The sequence below is a fragment of the Phascolarctos cinereus genome, unplaced genomic scaffold (genome assembly GCF_003287225.1).
Source record: "Phascolarctos cinereus isolate Bilbo 61053 unplaced genomic scaffold, phaCin_HiC Scaffold_5;HRSCAF=322, whole genome shotgun sequence".
In the NCBI taxonomy this organism is placed as follows: domain Eukaryota; kingdom Metazoa; phylum Chordata; class Mammalia; order Diprotodontia; family Phascolarctidae; genus Phascolarctos; species Phascolarctos cinereus.
The window spans coordinates 20,338,784-20,360,552 of record NW_027555958.1 but is presented as its reverse complement, the minus strand read 5'-3'; the positions used below and the strand labels follow the sequence as shown (position 1 = coordinate 20,360,552).

General features: G+C 48.8%; 1 protein-coding gene and 1 long non-coding RNA gene across 2 annotated transcripts; one reads left to right on the top strand and one right to left on the bottom strand.

The window, feature by feature from the left end:
- The first annotated feature begins 1,225 nt into the window (after positions 1-1,225).
- Positions 1,226-10,775, top strand: BCL7B (BAF chromatin remodeling complex subunit BCL7B). The gene is made up of 6 exons (XM_021005733.2): positions 1,226-1,418; positions 5,454-5,529; positions 6,383-6,479; positions 8,281-8,451; positions 9,233-9,312; positions 9,572-10,775. Exons 1-6 carry the CDS (start codon positions 1,327-1,329, stop codon positions 9,662-9,664), a joined length of 609 nt encoding a protein of 202 aa, XP_020861392.1. The 5' UTR covers positions 1,226-1,326; the 3' UTR covers positions 9,665-10,775.
- A 1,021-nt stretch (positions 10,776-11,796) lies between these two features.
- On the bottom strand, positions 11,797-21,615 carry LOC144457475 (uncharacterized). The gene is made up of 2 exons (XR_013486806.1): positions 21,536-21,615; positions 11,797-13,098 (listed from the first exon to the last, which is right to left on the bottom strand). It is a non-coding gene; the product is annotated as an uncharacterized LOC144457475 (long non-coding RNA).
- Between the last annotated feature and the right edge of the window lie 154 nt (positions 21,616-21,769).

Below are 21,769 nucleotides of genomic sequence, written 5' to 3'. Positions count from 1 at the left end.
TACATTGTAATATTTTCTTAAGGCAGGGTACTCCCAGTATTGAAGCACTTTCCATCAAAGCAATTTGTCAACCCATGTGTAATTTAGTATTAAGAGCACTCCAGGTGTGGAAACTTCCTGACAATGCAGATGGGTAATTTCTTTATAATTTAGAGTGTGCAGTGTTGCTTTGAGGCACAGAGAGATTGAATGCTGGCCTGCACACAGTTAGTGTGTGTTAGAGGCAGGAGACTGGATCCCTAGCTACTGCTGCTTGGCTACATTGTGACAATATACTATATGCAATACAATACAATATACTACATACACGTTATTCTGTAGACTATAGGTTTGTAGTTTCTTGAACTGAATCTGAATTTGTATGCCGTATGCAAAATGATTGGAAGCAGGGAAACCAGGAGGCCATTAAACAAATGCATAAATGAATGAACATATAATTTTTAAAATACATAAATACATTTTACTATATTATTAAATGTATTTCATGTTTACAAATCTAAAAACACATATCCATATATTCTTCCACTACTCTAACGTTGGGAGAGGGGCATCAATGGGGAGGGCCTCTGGGGGGTGAGCTTAGCAGCTACTCCATGGCTTCTTAACTTGGAGCCCACGGGCACCAAGGGCTCTGGGCATAGATTGTGAACTTTTAAAAACTTTTGCTATTTATTTTGATAACTCCATTTAAATATAATTGGTTTCCTTCCTGACCATACGTATTCAATGCATTTTTACAAAAAGCATGATTCTGAGGAGGGGTCCAAGGCTCAAAGAAGATGAAGGACCCCTGATTTCCAGCAGCTCAGGGAGGTTTTTAGGAGTGGGACCTCCCAAGTGACAGGCGCTCCTTCAAGGCCCGCAGAACAAGGTCAGGACCTCTCCCCCACCTCGGGGCTCCAACCCAGCGGAGGGGCGTAGAGCAGCAGAAGCTTCAGGGCTGGCCACAGGCAGCCTCCCAGCAGGTGCGTCCTCGTGCTTCTATCCCCGCCCCCCTCAGAGGCACGTGCACATGCTCCTCCCCGTCCCCTCTTCCTCTCCCCAGGGAGCTCTGGGCTCAGCGCTGAGGACCCAGGAAGCAGGTGGGGGGCGGGGTTTCCCGAGAGGGCCGCGCAGGCGCGCTGGGCCGGGCGCGAGCCCCGCGGGGCGCGCGCCGGAGGAGGGCGCGGAGGCGGCGGCAGAGGGAGGCGGGGCGGGCGGGGGCGGTGCCGCCGGTGACGCGACTGAGGCGGCGGCAGCGGCGGGCGGGCGGTGGCGGCGCGTGCGGCGCGCGCTTCTCCGTGTCTCGGGAGCAGAGCCCCGGCCCCCGCCGCTCCCGCCGCCGCCATGTCGGGCCGGTCCGTCCGGGCCGAGACCCGCAGCCGGGCCAAAGATGACATCAAAAAGGTGATGGCCGCCATCGAAAAAGTGCGGAAATGGTGAGGAGCTGCCGGGGGTGGGGGTGGGGGTGATGTGTGTGGGGGTGAGGGGGCAGGGCGCGGGGCCACGGCCGAGCCAGAGCGGGGCGGGCTGAGGAGGGGTGGGAGCCGGCCGGCCGGCGCCGGAGGCGGGGGGCGGGGGGAAAGAGGAGGAAGGCGGAGCTATCGGCTGCTGCGCCTGCGCCGAGGAAAAGGACGCGCCGACCTCGGCCAATCAGCGCGCTGCCGGCGTCTGGAGCCGCCCTCGCACGTGACACTGGGCACGCCCCCTCGGAGCCGGTGATTATTCTGATCCGGGCTGCTTGGGAAGCAGGTGCATGCTTGCTGAGGCTCCGGCCTTGTCCTCTGTCCCGGGCCCCGACCCTCAGAGGGTGCCACGTCCGGAACATTCCGGTAGCCCTGGGTTCGAGGGCCCTGGCGTGACCCACCCCGCGGTCCGCTCTGGCCTTCGGGGTACCCCGGTATGGAGTGACTTTTCTTAACTCCGCTTATCTAAGGCTTTCAGCTCCTGTGAAGTCAGACTATGTTAGTGCGCCCTTTGGGCTTTAGCGCGTCTCCGCAGGATATCCACCACAACTGGAATTCGCCCCCTTTTCGAATCCTCCAAGTCTCAGTCACGAGTCCTGTATAGCAGCCTTTCCTGATTTCCCCCCCTTCCACACAGCAACTAGTGTCTCCTCCTGTTACTTGGTATCAGTTTATGCAGGTGTTTGCCATTAGCATGTAACTTCCTTGAGAGCAGGAGTTTTCATGAAATCTTTGTATCCCTGGGGCTCAGTATTGCCCAGCTTAATTTGCAAGGCTTTTTAAAATGCTTACAGCCTGCTAGATACTGTGTTAAGCAATGAAAAGACTGAAAAAAAAAGACCCCGCCTTCAAGTTTATATTCTTTTGGAGGGAACATCTAAGTACAAAATTAAATACAAAATATCTACAAAGTGACTTTCCCGTGGAAGGTGTTAGCGACTGATATAAGTAATATCAAAGGAGCTTTCGGCCCTGCCAGCTGAAGGAGGTGTACTATATGGTCTCTGAGGTACCTTCCCGCTTTAATTCTAGGATCCTTAGAAAAGCTTTCTGTAGGAGGTGGCACTTGAGTAGAGGAGATTTGAAATCTTTTGTTTTTGCTATGGAAGCTGAGACACAGGAAAACCATATGGAATTGGAAAGAGGGATCAGAGGACTCTGGTTCAAATCCTGGCATTACCACTGTCTAGCAGTGTGACTTTAGGCAAGTGGAGGAAATATCTGGGCTTCAGTTTCCTCATCAGTAAAATAAGGATATTGGATTAACCGACTTGGAAGTCCTTTCCAGCTCTAGGTTTGTGAGTAAGCAGCCCATGTTAGCACCTCTGAGCAAGGTCCTGTCTGAGCTCCAAACCTATTGTTCTATGATTCTAAGCCATGTGCACACTCTGCTGTGCCATGTTGCTTCTTGGTACTTGTCACGTATCTCCTCTCAAACAACTCCTTGCACCCATTTGTCTTGTGAAGTCAGCATCTATTGAACCCTGTTCTTTGTGTACATGTTGAGTTGGGAAATTTCTGAGAATAATCAGTCTATCCCCTTTTATTTCTTGTTTTGCTGAGGGATTTCAGAGCCTTGCATTGCCTTATTACTGCTTGGAATCAGTAGGATTTTATTTTTTTCTATTCGTTTCTGAAGTATCTCTATTGTGAAGTTGAGGGAAGTAACAGGTCAGGAAAAGGAAACTCTGTTACTTTCATGCCATCATCCTCTAACTTGTATACTAAATAAGGCCATTAAAGGTGCTGTTGTTCTGGAGCTACAAGAGAGCCTCCTTTTGACTTACCTTGCTCTAGTTGGAGAATCTGGTGTCCTGATTATTTTCCTAACCTAACCAAGGACTTAAGTGACCATGGGCAGGTCATTTCATCACTTTGTTTCTGTCTTCTGAATGTAGGTTCCCTTCCCTACCAACTCTTTTTCCCTTTTAAGAATAAGTTAATTAATAAGATGTTTGTGAATCTTTGAACTGTCTGAGGTCAAGAAGTTATCAAGTCAATTTTCAAATTAATTTAACAGTCTTCATCCGTCCAGCTAATGGAGCCATGGCTTTCCTTTTCCCCCCTCCTTTTGAACTATGTAGATATTTCTCCCACACATGAAACATATAAATACAATTTTGGCATTTTGTTTCTTATATCCTGGGCAGTGAGTTTTCCTCTGTTTCTGGCCGTATAATTTAGGGCAAGAAAAAAGGAAGAACTATTCAGATCTTCGCTTCTAGAACAGGAATTCTCCAGTTAACTGAAAAACTCTTTCAGAATTTGAGATGAACTTAGAAGATCATAGCTGCAGAACTGGAAGGGAGCCTAGAGGCCATCTAGTCCAAGCTGGGGCTCAGGGCAGAGAAGGGATGTGGCCGAGACCAGTATAATAAGTGTTAAAGGCAGAACTTGAACCCGAGTTCTCCTCACTCCAAGGCAGCACTGGACTCTAGAATCACATCTGTTCCAAGTTGTGCTCAAGAAGACTCCACTAAAGCTTAATCAAGCAGGGCTTCCAGCTTCTGCTTGCAGACTTCTAAGAGAAAGGAACAAGCATTTACATAGTACCTACTATGTGCCAGGCACTGTGCTAAGCGCCTTATAAATATTATTTCATTTTATTTTATCCTGACAACAACCCTGGCAAATAGGTGCAGTTATTTTTTCCCATTTTACTGCCAAGAAAACTGAGGCAGACAGGTTAAATGTGAATATCTGAGGCCAGATCAGAGTTCGGGTTTCCCTAACTTTAAGCCCAGTGCTCTGTGCGTTGTGGTGCCCCCTGGCCGTCTTCTTAGGCACCATAGCCCATCTCACTCCTGCACAGCCCTAACTATTTGGAGGTTCCCCTGATGTCAAGCTTAAATTTTCAGGTCCTCAGTTCTCAGTCTCTCCTCCTTAGGAAGTCCTTCAGAAACTTGGAGACAGATGCCCTATCCTTGAAGTCTTCTCTATGCTATGCATCCCTGGCTCCTCTGACCTAGGGTTCTCCTGGTCTTGATACTCTCCAGCTGACCAGTGTCCTTACCCTGTGGCTCCAGGTGAAGTCTTCGGAGGACAGTGGGGCCTCCCTGTTCCAGGAAACTGTCTCTCAGTGCCCCTCCCACTCCCCCAGAGCCTTTTTCAGAATGGCTGCCTGCCCCGACCCTTAGTGAATAAATTCCCTTCATTTAAATTAGTCATCATCATCATAACTGACATGCATCAAACACTTTATGGTTTACCAAATGCTTTTCTCACAACAACCTTCCAGGGAGGTGAAAAGCATCTCTTTCTGGTAATCACCTACAGAGAGAGAGTGAGCATTTTCTTCATTTTACAGAATAGACGACAAGTGGAGATGACCTAACAGGGCTCACATTCACAGTCATTTCATAAAGCACTGTGGGGAAGGTTTGGGAATCCCTAGCCCTTCTTTCCCTCCTGCTGTCTCACCAGTTTGAGGCCAGAAATGTTTTCTCGTGGTAAAACTGCTCAGTTACTCATCTTCAAGTACTGAGCACTCATTCTGTCCAGAGATCCCCCTCCAGGGGTGTGTGGAGGAAAAAAGAAAAGGGAAGGAGGAGTCCTGGTTCTTGGAGTCGAATTAAAATGCAGATGTACACCTGTGGAAAAGAAGGGACTGTGGAACAGTTTGTTGTTTTGTTCCTTCCTAGCAACAGCATAAGAAAATGAACATTAGTTTGCTCTCGGGGGGCAGGGGAATGTATCCCAGTACTCTCCCTGATCCCTTCCCAGTTCTGGCCTTGCAGTGGTTGAGTCTGGAAAGGTGTTTCTACTTGCTGCATTCTAGGAGAAGAAGAAAAGACTGTCCAAGTGTATTCCAGTAGAAACAGTCTAATGTTGGGAATGTGGCCAGGCATAGTTAGACATAGAACTCTTCCAAGATGAGGAGACTTTTGAGCAATATTTGTTTAGAAGAGCATTCCTAGCAGAGGGAGCTGACTGGTAAGGAGCCCTGAGATGAGAAAGTGGGAGTTCTATAACCTCCTTGGTCAGCTCTAACCAGTGCCTTCCTTTTAGGGAGAAGAAGTGGGTGACTGTGGGGGACACATCCCTTAGGATATTTAAATGGGTGCCAGTAGCCGACAGCAAAGAGGTGAGTGAGTGGGACGGTTCCGTTTTCTTGCCTTCTAGTTTCTGTGTTGAGATTACTCCTTACCCTGACCAGTTATGTGGAAGGTATGGGGTAGGCTAACTTTGCAGTCTAATGAATACTGTTTCCCTCCAGATAAGTGAAGAAGTTTCTCCTGTTGGTCTCCCACATAAGTAGCCACTGTCCTGGTCAGAGAGGGGATGGGCCTGGCGGGGACCCTGGGGAATGCACTTTGTAGAGGTGCAGCAGAAAGAGCAGGGTGGGGCTCCTGGGGCCTGCTCCCCCACTTGGTCCCTTACAAATCCTTCCTGCCCTTTGGCTGGGGCCCACCTAGTGTCCCTGGGAGAAGGTCACTTCCTTTTTTCCTGAAACCGGGGACACACGATCTTCTTTGTTTCTTGCTCACCTTCACCTCTGCGCCTGGACCAGGCAGAAGAGCTTGTTGATGATCTCTAATTTCTCTTGTCTCCAGCTTGTGTGGACACAGCTGTTTGCATCTCCTCTCTTTAGATCTCATTAGATCATGAGCTCCTTGAGAGTAGACACTGTCTTTTGTCTTTCCTTGTATGGCCTGGTACTTAGCATATAGTTCCTGGCACATTAAAGGTACTTAATAAATGTTTATTGACTGACTGATTCTTGACTGAGAGATCTCAGTGTCAGAATTGGGAAGTAAGAGCAGGCAGAGGGGAACGACATGAGCATTCTGTTCTGCTGTTGCCGCCCTGCACTCAGGCCCTCAACCCCTCTCCAGAGGGGTTCCTGCACCTTTGCCTGTGCCCAAGCATTCTTCCAAGTGACAGCAACAGACATGTCCTCCTGCTCAACTCTGACCTCTTGGTGTTTCTTTTTCCAGAAGGAGAAATCAAAATCGAATAATTCAGCAGCCCGAGAACCTAATGGTTTTCCCTCTGATGCCTCTGCCAACTCTTCTCTCCTTCTTGAATTCCAAGGTAAGTTCTAGTTGCCTTTAGTGAAGGGCCCCGTGTTCTGCTCTTGTCCTTTTAGCAGAGTGGCCAAAGCCAGGGCTTCTACAAGACGTACGTGCCTTTGTGCCCAGCGGGCAGGTTTCCAGTCCTGACCGTGCAGGAGCTGTTGAGTGGAGAAAACAGGGGAGAAAGATGAGAAGGGCTCATGCAGGTCTGTTTGGTGACGGAACTTTTATGCTCAAAACCATGCTCTGGTCTCCCCCACAGACTTAATACTGGGAGGATGAGCAGCTGCTGGGCCTGTCCATCGGTCAGGTCAGTGTGATTTCAGCAGCAGCTGAAAGTCTTGAGCATGTTTGGCCGTATAAAAGTTTTGTAGAACAGAAATCGATTTTCGCTCTGTAAGAAGGAATGTGGAATCATTTCTGCTCTTTTTTTTTTGGGGGGTGAGGCAATCGGGGTTAAGTGACTTGCCTAGAGTCACATAGCTAGTGAGTGTCAGGTGTCTGAGGCCGGATTTGAACTCATGTCCAGCTGACTCCCAAGGCCAGGGCTTTATCCGCTGTGCTACCTAGGTGCTCCTGCTCTTTTTCAAGATGACTCAAATCCCCTCTTTAGCTGGAGACCCTCCCCTTCTCAGATTAACTTCAACCTGCTCTGCTCATATCAGCATGACCTAGTTATTTACTTGTTTGCTCCTCCTTAAGCTATGGAGCTGGTTTCTCCTTTCTTTGCATGCCAGCCTTTATCACCAGGCCTGCCCGCGATGAGTGCTCCTAAGTGGTTATTGACTGAGGGACTCCAGGAAGCCCACCATACCCAGGTGGCTCTTAGGTAATCAAAGTTAAGGAATTGATGTAGTAACAGGGTCTTGCTCTGATACTCTTACTGTCTCAGGAATTGGGGAACTAATCAAGTTAGAGAGTGTGCCTAATTCCTAAAATAGGCAGAATCTGGTAATTAGATCAGAGATCTTTGTTAACTACACTCCAGAGGAGCAGGCCTGTAGGCGAAGCTTCCTTAGTTTTGGGGAAGACTGTTTGTTCTCTTCCTAGGATGTGCCAGATTGTAGGTTCACTCTTTTTTTCATTTAGTAATTGAACAACCTTTTGTTCTTTGGGGTTTGGGTTCATCTTGTGTTTTGTGATTAACATAAAATTCAAGTGGAAAATGGCTTGAGAATGAGGCCTTTTTTCATTTGAATGGAGGAAATCTTTTAGTCACCAACCTTTCTCCAATCCAGTGGTTGTACATATTCACCAAAATGCTGAGTGTAGATTGTTCTACCCCCCAAGGAAGAACTTTCTAAAAACCTGGGCTCTTCAGTAGTGGAACAGGCTGCTTTATGAGACACTGAGTTTTCTATCACTGGAAGGATTTAGACACAGATGAAGAACCACCCAGCTGTGTGATACCTTAGAGGTCATCCCAGCTGGAGGTGGTAGATTGGGTTCTGTTGTCTGAAGTCCTTCAAGGGTCTGTGCTTGGGTGACATTTTATAAAAATAGCAGGGCCACAGCTAAGAGGAAGGCTAGGATGGACATTCTCACTCTGACAGTGACCCTCCTCCTAAAGCATGAATAGCTCACAGATGTAAAGATTACAAATCCATTTAGTGTCTACACTGGCACCAAAATGTGACATGTTTGCCTTAGTAAAACAAATCTGATTACACCCTGCGGGACTTTGAGGTGCTGCTAGTAAAGGTCAGGTCCCTGTGGCCCTCTGCAGTGCTTAGGGTGAAGCTGAGCCCTTGGGACTGCTCCCACATGCCCCCTCTCTGCTTGCCCCTTACACTCCTTCCTTGGTTGAACTTGGCTTTCAGATGAGAATAGTAACCAGAGCTCCATGTCTGACGTCTATCAGCTCAAGGTGGACAGTAGCACCAACTCAAGCCCTAGCCCCCAGCAGAGTGAGTCACTGAGCCCAGCGCACACCTCAGATTTCCGAACAGATGATTCCCAGCCACCCACATTAGGCCAGGAGATCCTGGAGGGTAAGTGCTGAGACTTCACTGTGGTGCTGCTTTCCTCGGTCCAAAACGAAAGGCAAAGAGCAGAAGCTTGGATCACCCAGTATGCGTTGGGAAGAAGGTGTGGGGGGTAGAGGCACAGTACTGAAGGTGCTATGGATGGGCTACCTGTCTGTCAGTTAGATTCCCACCAGGCAGTGGTCCAGCTGTTGAACAAAGAGGTAGACAATGAACATGGGGTCGTTAATTCCAGCATGTAGTGGATTTGCAGACAATGACAGTTTTGAATATGAATATTAATATGAACATGAAATGAGAAGTGCTATGTTTGGAGGACAAAAGCAGCCTTTCTGGATGAAGAGAGCAGAATAGGGAATGTTGTTTCATGGAGGAGATGGCATTGAAGGAATTGGAAGGAGCTGGAGTAAGCAGAGCCTGGAAGGGACCATTGGACCATAGAGTTAGAGCATGGAGACCCAGCAAAGTTAGATGACTTGTCCAGGGTCACACACACAGGTAGTGTCTGAGACAAGATTTCAGTCAGTCTTCCTGACTCCAAGTCCAGGGACCTGTCCACTACCCCATATTGCCTGAAGGGTAGGCTGTGCCAGGCAATGAAGGTCCTAGGGGTCTGGGCTTGGAAATCAGAAACAACCAGCTGTATTTGAAAACAGCAAGTAATTCAGTTTGCCTGGAGCCCAGGGTTCTCTGAAGGGGAATGTTGGGAGGTGAGGTTGGAAAGGCCATGAGAGGTCAGCTTCCTTATCAAGGTCCTGTGGTTAGAATCACCTTGTTCCCTTTTTAGAACCATCCCTGCCTGCTTCTGAAGTGGCTGACGAACCTCCTACCCTCACCAAGGAAGAACCAGTCCCACTAGAGACACAGGTAAGGAAGTCATGGGATTTTCTAGTGCCCAAGAAACCCCCTAAAAGACAGTGGCTTTTTGGTATGGGGAATGGCCACGCTGAAGAAGGCTTATGGAAATGGAAGAGGTGCCTGAAGACCAGCCAGGACTGGAGACTGGGCTGTGTATTAGAAGGGAAGGGCGAGACCTCCCTGAAGGCTGACCCAGCTCCCGTGGCAGGAGGCCCAGGCCGACATTCCATCGAGGCTCCTCTAACTGGCTGCTCTGCCTTCTCCCTAGGCTGCGGAGGACGAAGAGGACTCGGGTGCCCCACCACTAAAGCGTTTCTGTGTGGAGCAGTCTGCTGTGCTGCAGACAGCATCAGAGAGCTAGCGACCCTTGGTGTCCCTACCCGCTTGGCCCCTAGCCTCTATTTATTGAGTTCTGGTCCTGGCTGTGCTGTGTTGCTGGGGTGAAGGCAAGCATTGGGGTCCAGACACTGCCTGTCTCAGCCCCCTGGGCTGAAAGACTGCAGTGGGGAAGGTGGCCAGAGGACTTGGGGTCATGGCGTCATCTTTCTGTCCCTGGTACCTGTTTGCTTGCTCCTAGGAAGAGGGCTGCTTCTTCCCCTATGCTTTCCTTGGGGGACTCAGGCTGCAGGTGGGTGGCCCCAGGGTTCCCCAAGCTCTGGGCTCTTGAAGTCCTCCAGGTGGAGCTCACACCCCTTGGGTGTCAGGCCCTACCCCTGCTTTTTTGGGAGCCAAGCCTGGAGCATCAGCCATCATCTCTAGTTGTGTGGCCTCTGCTCTTTGGGCTGAGCTGCTGCTTGGCCAGGGAGTGTAGTGCAGAGAGAAATGAATGCCCGCTAGAGAGAAAGCACTTAGGGATCTTAGTGACCCTTGTTGGAAGCTGTGGACGAAGCCTGTAGGCCCTTGGGCTCTCCCGGCAAGGGCAAGAGTGAGCCCTTTAGCCTCAGGTAGGAGTGTGGCTGGGGCTGGCACTGGAGAGGAAGGAGCAGGATTGGGTGCCGTGGCCTAATCTATAGGCTTCTGGGGAAAAGAGGGGCTTCTTCACCACCTGATTGAGCTTGGAGGCAGATCACATGGATTTCCACTTGCCTGGGCCCTGGCCTCTTCCTTAATTGTCCGTCTGCCATTAGGCTCTCCCCAGCTGCTACTCTTCCCTTTCCCTCTTTCCTCCGCTTCCCCTTCCCTGCCCCTGTCCCTTCTAGTGTGGCCCCTGCCCCCAGTCCTGGGTCAGCACTGCTGCTGCAGCTCATGTCCCAGCAAGAGTGTGAGGTTCTGGGAATACCAAGCCCAATTCCTCTTCAGCTCAGACTTTCTGGAAAGTTTCCTTTTCTTTGAAATCTGCATGTTGAATCGAACTTTGTGATATTATTTTTTGTTTAAAAAAAAGTTTTAAGAAAAGTAAAATGGGCAACTACGAGTGAAGACCTATTTTAGCACTGAATAGAATATTTTTAAAATTAAACTATTTGAGATACGCTTTGTTGTTGTGTGAGTGCTTTGCTTCTCTTCCCTGCTTCTCTGATGAAGGGCTAAAGCTCCAAGGCCCAGAGGCCTGGCATTCCCGGAAAAGGTGGTTGAAAGATGCTTCAGAGGATCAGATGTGAATGGAAGGGACCTCAGAAGCCACGTAGCACAGCTTTCCCCTCCGTAAATGAGGAAACTCAGCCCCCAGAGATTAAGTTACTTGTCTGAGATCCCACCAGTAATGAAGCCCAGTACCGAGGCAGCTAGGAGAGCTGAACCTCTGCCCTTTCAACTATGCTACGATGAGATGTAAGCTGCTTGTTAAGGGCCAGGTAGTGGGTTCTAGAGGGATTCTGATTGTGAGGGTGTCAGCAGTGAGAGTTCTCTTGGTCTGCCTTCACTGAACACAAGGAGACTAGCTTTGCAGTCTTCCAAGCCTTGGGACTGAAGAGCCACTGAAGCTGGGCCATGCATCTCAGGGCAGTTGCTTAATCCTTTTTGTCAGACCTTTAATGTTTCCTACGTGGAAACCTGGAAGCTAGTTTAGCATAACTGGGACTAAATAAAATAACAGAGTTTAGAGCTAGAAGGGACCTTGGAGATAACTTAGTTCAGCCCCCATTATTTTGTAGAAGAAGCAGCTGGCTCAGAGTAGTGGCTAGGGGTCTTATCCAAGGTCATCTGCGTGTCCCTGACAGAGACCAGACTTTGAACCTGGGTCTTTTGCCTCTAAATCCAAACATTTTTCCACTTTGTGCTTCATGAATCCTTCCTTACCCACTGCCCAACTTGCTTCTCACTAGGCCTTCCATTTCTTTGTAATTATGAATGTGTGTTACCTTAATTTTAAAACTGAAGTTACTTCCGATAAACATTTTCTTACTTTCCATCTTTTTTGGAAAGTGAACAAGAATTTCTGCCTTAGAAGAGACAGCTGGCCTCTTGGGATCCACGCTTCTCCACTTGGATGACACTTGAGAAAGCCGAGCTTGGACCACTGCCCAAACCACCAAAAAAAGGCCACAGCAGCACTGGACAATGACAAAGCATTTATTAAGTGCTGACTGTGTGCACATCATTGTACTGAGTGCTGAGGAGGAAAAGGTTGGCTGGGCTCTCAGGCAGCTCACATGCTGAAGGGGTAGACAATACTTCCGTAGCAAGTCAGATGGAGAGGTTCCATGGTCCTTAGGGTGCACCTTTAACGTTCTGATAAAATACTCATTTCTGCTACGAAACTATGTGACGATGCCAAGTACTTTGGGGGTGGGAAACTTTGTGTCCTGCATCCTAGGAGCTGGGGCTCAGGGTTCCATGGAGTCCTTGCCAGATGGCATCTGGGTGGAAGGAAGCTGTTTACCCAGACATGGCCCTGGGGGATTGGGCTTGAAGTCAGGTTTGTGCTGCCCCTGCCAGGGCTTTTTGGCTGACCTGCCTGTTCATGGCAGTTGGTGAGTACAGAAGGTGGGTGTCTTCTCCACAGTGCTTCCTCCCCTCCAGAATGGCTCTGGGGGCCAGGTGAGAAGCAGGCCACTGTTTCTGGCAGCCACTGCTGTAGCCAGGGCTCTTGGGTTCAGGGCTTTGGGCTCTCTCCCTTGGCGTCTGAGGGAGGTGGAGGTGTAGTGGTTGATAACTTGCCTGGCACAAGCTGCCTCCTTATCTCTCTCTAGGCATCTTTCAGATTCTTAGAGGCTGGCTTGCCTGACCCCAAAGTGGAGAAGAAAATGTTGAGGCTTTCTCACTGTGCAGTTAATGCAGGTGAAGGACTAATCCTTGCCTTAGGACATCCCAAGAAGTCATGCAAATACAAAAGGAAGTAAGAAGCAGCTTTGGTGGGGAGCTGGATCAATCCAGACCTAGGAGCAAATGAAGCACTTGAACCCTCTTGGGAGCTGAGGTGACCTTGTGTTTTTCAGTGAAGTTCGACTCCATGACCCTATTTGGGGTTTTCTTGGCAAAGATACTGGAGCAGTTTGCCATTTCCTTCTCCAGGCCATTTGACAGATGATGAAACTGAGGCAAACAGGGTTAGGTGACTTGCCCACGGTCACATAGCTAGTGTCTGAAGCTGAATTTGGCTCGGCGCTTTATCTCCTGCAGCGCTACCTAGCTGCTCCACTTACAGCTGGAAGGGATCTTTTAGTCCCCCTTGATTGATAAACTGAGGCCCAGAGGGATCAAGTGACTTGCCCAAGGTCACATATGCAGTATTAGCGGCAAAGCCAGGATTCCCAAGCCATCCTTTCACTCCAATCCCAACAGGCTTTCCATTATACTATCCAAAGTTTTCTTGGCTTTCACCATCTTTTCCATGGGCAAAATGAAGAAGCAGATCTGGGGAGATAAGAAGGAATACCTTTGAAGTAGTCCTAACTCTTTGTAGGCTGCTATCTGTGCATATCTGAATCCCTGGGTGAACAGACACAAGATAAGCCCCTGGGGAAGACTGCAGAGCAGACCTGAGGGTGCATGTGTTTGTTCAGTACAAGTAAAAGGAAATTATACTAATAAATAATAATAAAATTAGACTTTCTCTGTCCAAATTCCTACTTTGGAAAGTGATGCTAATTCATCAGATACTTATTGAGTACTTATATGTACAAGATACTTTTGGACAACAAATTGTACTAGTTGGATTCAGTCAAAAAGAATTTAAGGGAGTGGCTAAGTGGCACAGTGGATAGAGTACCAGCCCTGGAGTTAGGAGGACCCGAGTTCAAATATGGCCTTAGACACTTGACAATTCCTAGCTGTGTAACCCTGGGCAAGTCACTTAACCCTGATTGCCTCACCAAAAAAACCAAAAACACAAAAAGCATTTCAGGCATCTGGGGGCATAGTGGATAGAGCCCAGTTCAAAATCAGCCCTCAGACACTAGCAGTATGACCCTTAGGCAAGTCACTGCACCTATTTGCCTCAGTTTCCTCATCTGTAAAATGGGGAAAATAATGGCACTTACCTCCCAGGATTATTGTGAGGATCAAATAAAGCTCTTAGCACAGTGCTTGGCACATGGTAAGCACTATATAAATGTTAGCTATTACTAATTGTGTCAGCACTATCCGAAGAAAATGCAGTGACTTTGTGGTGTGTGTGTAGTCTAACAGGCATGATCAGGGAACACGAATCTTTATAACGTTTTGTTTTTGTTCAGTTGTGTCCAACTATTTGGGATTTTCTTGGCAAAGATACTGGAGCGGTTTGCCAGTTCCTTCTCCAGGTCATTTGACAGATGAGGAAACTGAGGCAAACAGGGTTTAAGTGACTTGCCCAGGGTAAGACAGCTTGTAAGTGTCTTAAGGCAGGACTTAAACTCAGGTCTTCCTGACTCCTGGCACAGTGCTACATCCACTTTGCCAACTACCTGCCATTACAATTTGTGGTGGGATAGAAATGCTGTTTGAATAGTGAAATGTACGCTGGGGAGAGGGCAAAGGGAAGAGACTTCTGGAAGGGATGATGAGGAAGTAGTATCTCGGAAGAGGCAACTTAAGTCTGGGCCTTGGAGAACTGACAGTGGAACAGAGAGCATTCCAAGTGAAGGAAGGAGCATACACAAATGCACACGAAAATATATTGAATACAACATTTAAATATATGTTGTTCAGTCCTTTCAGTTGTGTCTGACTCTCTGTTACCCCACTTGGGGTTTTCTTGGTGAAGTGACTTGCCCAGGGTCACACAGTCAATAAGTGTCTGAGCCTATATTTGAACTCAAGAAGATGAGCCTTCCAGACTTTAGACCCGGTACTCTATCCATTGTACCACCTACTTACCCACCAGAAATTTTTACACACACACAATTATACACACATATATTACACATATATACACATATAATTTTAATCCTATCTTTCCAGCCTTAGTTTATGGAATAGAGGCTCTCTTTGAGGACAAAAACTTTTTTTCTTTTGTGTCCCTAGCACTTAGCATAGTGCCTTGCACATAGCTCCTTGCACACAGCAGGCATTTAATAAATGCTTATGTAATTACATTGCATTGATATCATTCTGTGTAGTCTGTGCTTACTGATTTCTGAATACCTTGTTTGCTTTCCAAGATGTGAGTTTTTGTTCACGCTTTTCCTCACTTCTGCCTTCCATCTTCTGAATTCCCCACCCATTCTTTCAAGATGAATTTAGATGACTTCTTTGGTACCTCCAGGCAGTCATGATTTCCTGCTTTGGACCTTGGTGCCACTATATAGACTTACTTATACATATATAATATCAGATTAGAGTTGCATGATAAGATTAATGATGGTAGCAATTGACACACCTAGAGGACACACTCCAGGTAGTATTATCCTCCTTTACCAAGGCTTGGAGTGGTTGAAGGACTTGGCAAAGGCAGGCTCTTTCCTCTATACTATACTTCTGTATTACCCTACTAAAGTGTGAATGATATTTTAGAGTTGGGACATACTTTCCTTATTTAAACTGTATCTCTCTTGTACTCTGCACAAAGTAAAGGCTTAATAAAACACCTGTGGAATAGAAATCCATTAGTAAGCATGCTGATGACCATGGTGTGATGGTGACTGTGAGGTCTTGAATGTTCTGCAAGCAGCTCTTACTCATCTGGAATAGCTTCAAGACTGACCCACTGATAACTGAGTGTCTGTTGGGAGAGGGCCAGCTTCCCCAAGTTTAGTGTGTTGTAGAGGCCGGCTGAAGACAAGTCACTGAGGGGCTGGACCTGCTCCCCATGAAATTGTGCATCCTTGACGTTCTCAGCAAGGCAGTGACAGAAGTCCTTTCCCATCTGGATGCACTCCTTTTGGACTGTCTTCACCATGCTCTCACCATTGGGAAATCTCATTATCCTGCAAGATCCAATGGGCCTTGGTTCTCATGCCTCATTAGAACCCTCAGGCTGAAGAGGTCTAGAGGTTTTGGGGTGCTGCTGGAACCCCAAAATCACGGTACCGGGCCCTGCCTAAAAGAATTCAACTCAAATCTTCAGCCAGAGGAAAAGTTTATTACTGATAAAACATATAGGTCAGGTGACACCCTTAAGGACGGGCAGGCATGAGAAGGTCTCAGCCTTGTGGGCCTGAGATTCTCAGCCCCGAATGAGGGCCAGGGTAGATCTTATATACTTTGGGTGACCAGGGAAGGGTCTGGGAAAAGGGTCTGGGTGAGAATTTCCAGAGATTGAAATGTCTAAGAGATTGAATAGACAATGGGAATAGATAATGAAGGAACTGAAAGGTATGTGAATGAGATTAAAAGGTAGGCTAAGGCTTTCAAAGGGAGATGAGGGGCTGGGGCCTGTAGACCAGGGGAGCCAGATTCCCTTTGGGGCAAGGGACTTTATCATGCTACTTCCCTTCCTCTCCTTCCTTCTCTTTGGTGTTTGCCTTTTTCCATTAGGGTGTAAGCACCTTCAGGGCAGGGATTTGTGTGTGTTTTACCTCTAGTGGTTAGAACAGTGCCTGGCACAGAGTAGGCATTCAGCCGTCTGTTCCCAGTCTCGTCCTATACTCTTGCACCCTGTGCCTCTGTCCTTCATGCTTTTCCTCTTGCCTAGAATGCCCTTCCTCCTCCTCTTTGACTGCTGAAATCAGAATGACTCATGGTTCAGTGCCCATGGTTCAAGGCAGGATCTTCCTGACTGTAAGCCTAGCATTCTAGAGTATGATAGGTGGCCTCTCAAAGCACTATAAAGTAGAGGCAAAGAATGCCCACTCCCTTACCAAAAGTGACACATGGGGGGATCTGCTTATCCCAGCAAGTAAGCTGGCACCAGGTAACTTGGCCAAAGAGCCCTCAGCCTCAGCCCAATTAAGTGCCAGGAATAGCCCGATAGCTCTTCATCCCTCTTCTGCAGAATGAGTCAGCATTCATTAGGGGTCCAAGCTGTTCAGCCGAAGGCTAGGTCATATCCTAGATCCAAAGAAGGGAGAGATACAGGCCCCACCCCTGAGTAACTCCACCCTCAGAGAAGACACAACCAGCACCCAGCAAACTACAAAGTGACTGGAGAAGGTCTAACTTGCAGGGGTCACATGCGTGACTAAGTATTCAGCTCTATGTACTTGGCTGTGCTTCACCAAAGAGAACCTCTCTCCCAAGGCAGTGCATTTGTACTGGCTTCCCCCCCCCCCCCCCCCGAGTGCATGGCACGGACCTTCGCCTCCAAAGGCTCATGAAAGACTGGACTTTGAGGAGCCTTGGACAGGACAGGGAAGGGCCTGCTGGCTCTTTCCTGATTCCTCCTAAGGCTACTCACTGCCTCGCCTCTATTGATTGTCTCCCATGCAGCCCGTAGGCATCTTATTGGTGTCTAGTGGTTTTCACGTTGTCATTGACGGCCACTCCTTAAAGGGCACCTAACACAGGCCAGGCCCAATACCTGCTTACTGACTGACTGCTCGGGGGTAGCATAAGTAATTCAAGTGCTCCAGACTGGAAGGAGCCTGGTGTCTGGCTGCTTCTTGAGGATTTAACAGGGATCCAGTAGGTAGAACTGGTAAGCAGGGTGAGATTAAGGAAAGCTCTGAAGGCTAAATCATTATCTCCTGAGGCCACCCCTCTAGGCCAAGGTGAGCCAACTGGAAGTTTCAGGGGAGCCTTGGGACAGGATGTTACTTCCATTTAACAGGTCAATTCAATACCCATTGATTTTAAACACCTACAGCATACCAGGAAAAGTACCAGCTGTGAGAGACCAGATAAAAATATCTGTCCTCAGTCACTCAAATTCTAAGGGGAGATCAACACAGGAAATCACTCCTCATTTGTACCCCCAGCCCCTGGGGCCCCTCCCTCAGATTGGAGAGCTCCTAGGCCAGCCGTCTCTTCTTTTCCCACAGGGCCGCACTGCTCTGGATTTAGCCATTTTGTTCTCACCCCTACCCCCTTTTCAGCTTCCTTTTGTGTGATGTCTTCCCCATTTGACTATAAGCTCCTTGAGGGCAAGGACTTCTTTTTTCCTTTTGGTATTCCCAGTGCTTAGCTCTGAGCTGGGATCACCCGAGGGAGAAGAGAACTGAATAAGAATGGAATAAGCATTTATATAGCAGTTATCCTCACCACTACTAGGAGAGGTATTATCTCCCTTTTAGAGATGGGAAAACTGAGACAGACCGATTAAGTGACTTGCCCTGGTTTGGTTCACAAAGCTAGTGTCTGAGGCTGAATTTGAACTCAGGTCTTCCAGACTCCATGACCAAGCCACCTACCTGCTTCTTCAGCTTAATAAATACTAGTTGACTAACTGGTCACGTCAGTCGGCTTTGTTATCCAGAAGAGGCCCCAGAGGGAGGAAGGAGCACCCATCGAATTAAGGACAAAATTATTTTTGAAAAATCGGGAAACGTTGAGTCTGAAGAACACAATAATGACAGCCCTGCCCTTTCACCGACACCCTCGCTAACTCTTACAAGTCAACAAATTATGGAGACAAAATAAAGTTGTTTGACTTCAACGTCAGAGCATAGGAAAGCTTTGCTCCCCCAAAAGTACTGACTCCCCTTGGCCCAGAAATCAGCCTTAAAGCAGTTCCCTGCCCACAAAAAGCAGAAAAAGGCAAAGCAAGTGGGACCAGAGGCTAGGAGAGCCTAGCTATTAGCTCTTGCTGCTGACTCTGAGGGGAAGCAGCCCCAAAACACCGAGTCTGGGGGGAGTCAGAGGATCTTGGGGTCAGGGCCTGGCTCGGCAGCTGACTGCTTTCAGGACAAGGCTTCCATTTGCTCATCTCTTAAAAATGAGGGTATTGCTGAGGTCCCTCCCAACACTAAATCTAGGACGTTGTGGATACAGTCCATTAATGATCAGCAAAGTTCCTCACTGGGAAGAAACTGATTTTTTTATCATCTTTCATCAAATAAATAAAATGTACAAAAGTAATTTTGAAAACCTCAAATTGGTTTCCTTGCCTCAAGTCTTCCCACTTCAATCCATCCTTCAGTCTGCTGACCCGAGTTACCATCCTTCCCCTCAATCTTCAATGGCTCTCTACTACCACCAGGGTCAAATAGACTCTGTTCGGCTTTTTAAGCCCACCACCACTAGGACCCTTTGCAGTCTGGTTACACTTAACTCCTCCCCAGACAAGCCACAATCCAGCTACTTGGGCCCACTGGCTGTTCCTTCATGTAACTATTTTTGGGCTCTGTCCCTTTGCACTGGCTGTCTCCTGGGCTTGGAACGTTTTTTTCTTTTTCACCTCTGCCTCCTGACTTCCTTCAAGATGCATCTCAAATGCCCCCTTCTTCAGGTGGCTTTTCCTGGTCCCCCCAGATACCTTTCCTTAGAAATTACCTCCCATTTATGCATATGTCTTGTATGTACCTAGTTATCTTCTGGTTTTATCCCTCCATTACAGAACATCTCCCCCTTGGGGGCAGGAATCCCAGTTTGGCTTCCCCCCCCCCCCCAGATATCCTCAGTTTAGATCTGTGCCAGGCACAGAGTAAATTCTTTATAAATGACTGATGTCTGACAGGTTGCCCTTTAAAACCTGTATAAATGTCAGCTATTGTTTGGAGTATTTAGCATTATAAATCTCTTTTTAAAAAGCTAAAAAATAAGTGATCAGTCATGCTTACATTCCCTTTTCTTTTGTCCCTCGGGCTAACAGTTTTGTTTTGCTTTTGAGGTGCCTCAAATAAGGACTGCAAAAGACTTGCAGACTACCTGAAGACACCAGGAAGTTCAGTCTGGAGAAAAGATTTAGAATTCAAACTCTCTGGGTCCTTAAGGAGATTACCTTCTGGTGGACTTAGTATTCAAAAGGCAGTCAGTCCTAGGGAAGGGAATTGAGTTTCTTAAGCTTGGCTCAAAAAAGGAGGATGGGGAGCAGCTTAGTCAAAGAGACAGATTTAGATTTGGAGTAAGGAAAGGACCTAAACCAAGGTTCCAGTTCCCAGGTGGGATGGGCTGCTTAAGGGAGGGGCCATGGGGTGGGGGTGTGGTGGAGGAGGGGATTCTGGCTGGGCTATGTGCCAGCCTCTCAGAGGTTCCTTCCTTTCAGGGTAGAGACATAGTATTTGGATACTGTCCCTCTGCAGATTCCTATTGCCGCCTACAAACCATTAGCTCTCCTTTACCCAGAATCAAGCACTTATTAAGAATCTACTGTATACCTTAGTACTATGCTATGCACTGGAAACACAGACCAAGCTAAGATGCCCCCCCCCCCGAAGATCACATTTTATCAAGGTCTATACAAGCCTCATTTTGTCAAGAGGAGCCAGAAAGGAATGACCCGCCTCCAAGTTGGGAGTTTGTAAGGAGGCTAACAAAACAAACATGGGTCAAGTATGGCAATGAACAGGCTGTTCTAGAAGTCTTGAATTTTCTGTGAAGTTGGTCCCCTCTGGTTTCTTCTTTCTTACCATTTTTTCCCTTCCTCAAATATAGTGTATTTAAGCGTTGCAGATAGGTGAGTTGGGAACCTTAAATCGACATTTTATTTAGTGTGGTAGTCAGAGCTGGGCCTGGAGTCCGGAAGACTTGAATTCAAATCTGTATTAAGATATTTCCTGAGATGTGTGACCCTAGGCAAGTTACCACTTGGCCTCAGTTTCCTTATCTGTAAAATGGGCAGAATAACAGCATCTACGTCCCAGGATTGTGACGATCAAATATTGTTTCTTTAAAAAGCGCTGAGGACACGGCTTAGCCACATAGTAGGTTCGGATAGTCATTCCCTTCCCACGACTCCTGCATGGAAGGCGCAAAGCCCTTATAGGTATTGAGGGGAGGAGGAACACCAAATTTACACAAGTCTGGAGCGCTGCTTCCCTCGTTTACAGATCTTGAACAGCTGGAGCTGCCACTTCGTTTTACAGATGAACACCGCCGAGGGCCAGGCCTCGGATTCTGGACTTGAACCTAAGTCCTTGGAGCCATTACAGTAACAGAACAAAATATTACTTGGTTAACTCCGAGAGTTACAAAACAAACTTTGGGTTGTTCCGAGCGGTTACTGGGGGCGGCCTGACATCGCCCATCCCCCAACACCTAAGTGGCCCGCTCCGGGTCCTGCGATGCTCCGGGTCGGATCCGGACCCAGACTTCAGGGAGACGGGGTCCTGGGCAGGACGCGAGCCCTGGGCCACCCCCCAACCGCCCGGGGCCACCTCCTTTTTTGAGGTGCCCCCTCCAGTCCCCCACAGCGCTGTCCGCCCTTTCTCTGACGCACTGACCCTTCTACGGGACCCCAGGCCTCCGGGCTGTGTCCGCAAGGCGTTTTGGGGGGTGGGGGAGAGGAGGCGGGGCCGGGGCCAAGCAGCCGAGAGTGCGGCCAAGGGAGCGCCGGGGGGGGGTCTCCTATAACAAAGCGGGGGCTCCCCCGGCTTGAAGGATGCCGAGAACTGGCTTTGTTTCCTTTAACGCCTGCCCTCCCAAGTGCCCCCAGTGAGCCACTGCAGGCGGCCCCTCGAGCCAGGGGGTACTGGGTCCCTCCCGGGCCTTGGCCTTGGGCACCTTCCTGGGGTGTGGCCCCGCGCCGCCCGCGGTCCCTTTAAGACGGGGGCGGGGCCCAAGAGGAAAGACAAAGCCCCCGGACGCGCGCGCCCCGCCCCCTCCCCTCCGGCGCACGGACCGAAGTGCCCGGATGTCAGTGTCGCCGTCGGTGACAGATGGCGCAGTGTCCGTAAAGAGGGGATTCTCCGGATTGACCCCTCCGCTGCCCCTCTCCCCCTCACTTAGCCCTGGACCCCGCTGGTCGCCCACTGCTTCCGACCCAAAGTGGTCCCCCCGCCCGTGTCCCCGAAAAGCGAGAGCTGGCGGCCGGCGCTTACATAACTTGACCTCTCACCTCTTCACACTGCCCTCTATTGCGCCGCAGCCCAACTACCCGGCAGGAGCCGAGGAGGGGCGGGGCCATCGGGGGCTGAGCGACGGCCAGCGTGAGCCAATCAGGGGCGAGCGCCGGCTGGCTCCCCGCCTATTGCGGCCGCCGCCAGAGGCGCCACGGGGGAGCAAGTTAGTGTGAGCGCCGGACGGGCGGGGGGAGGAGGGCAATCTCCCGCCATTTTTCAATAATTTCCTT

What these genes read in the sequence shown, in the direction of transcription:
- BCL7B (XM_021005733.2), top strand. Translation starts at nt 1,327, where the DNA reads ATGTCGGGCCGGTCCGTCCGGGCCGAGACCCGCAGCCGGGCCAAAGAT. An exon ending in AGGCCAGGAGATCCTGGAGG is followed by an intron (nt 8,452 to 9,232) that starts GTAAGTGCTGAG and finishes TTCCCTTTTTAG; the next exon opens with AACCATCCCTGCCTGCTTCT. An exon ending in CAGTCCCACTAGAGACACAG is followed by an intron (nt 9,313 to 9,571) that starts GTAAGGAAGTCA and finishes CCTTCTCCCTAG; the next exon opens with GCTGCGGAGGACGAAGAGGA.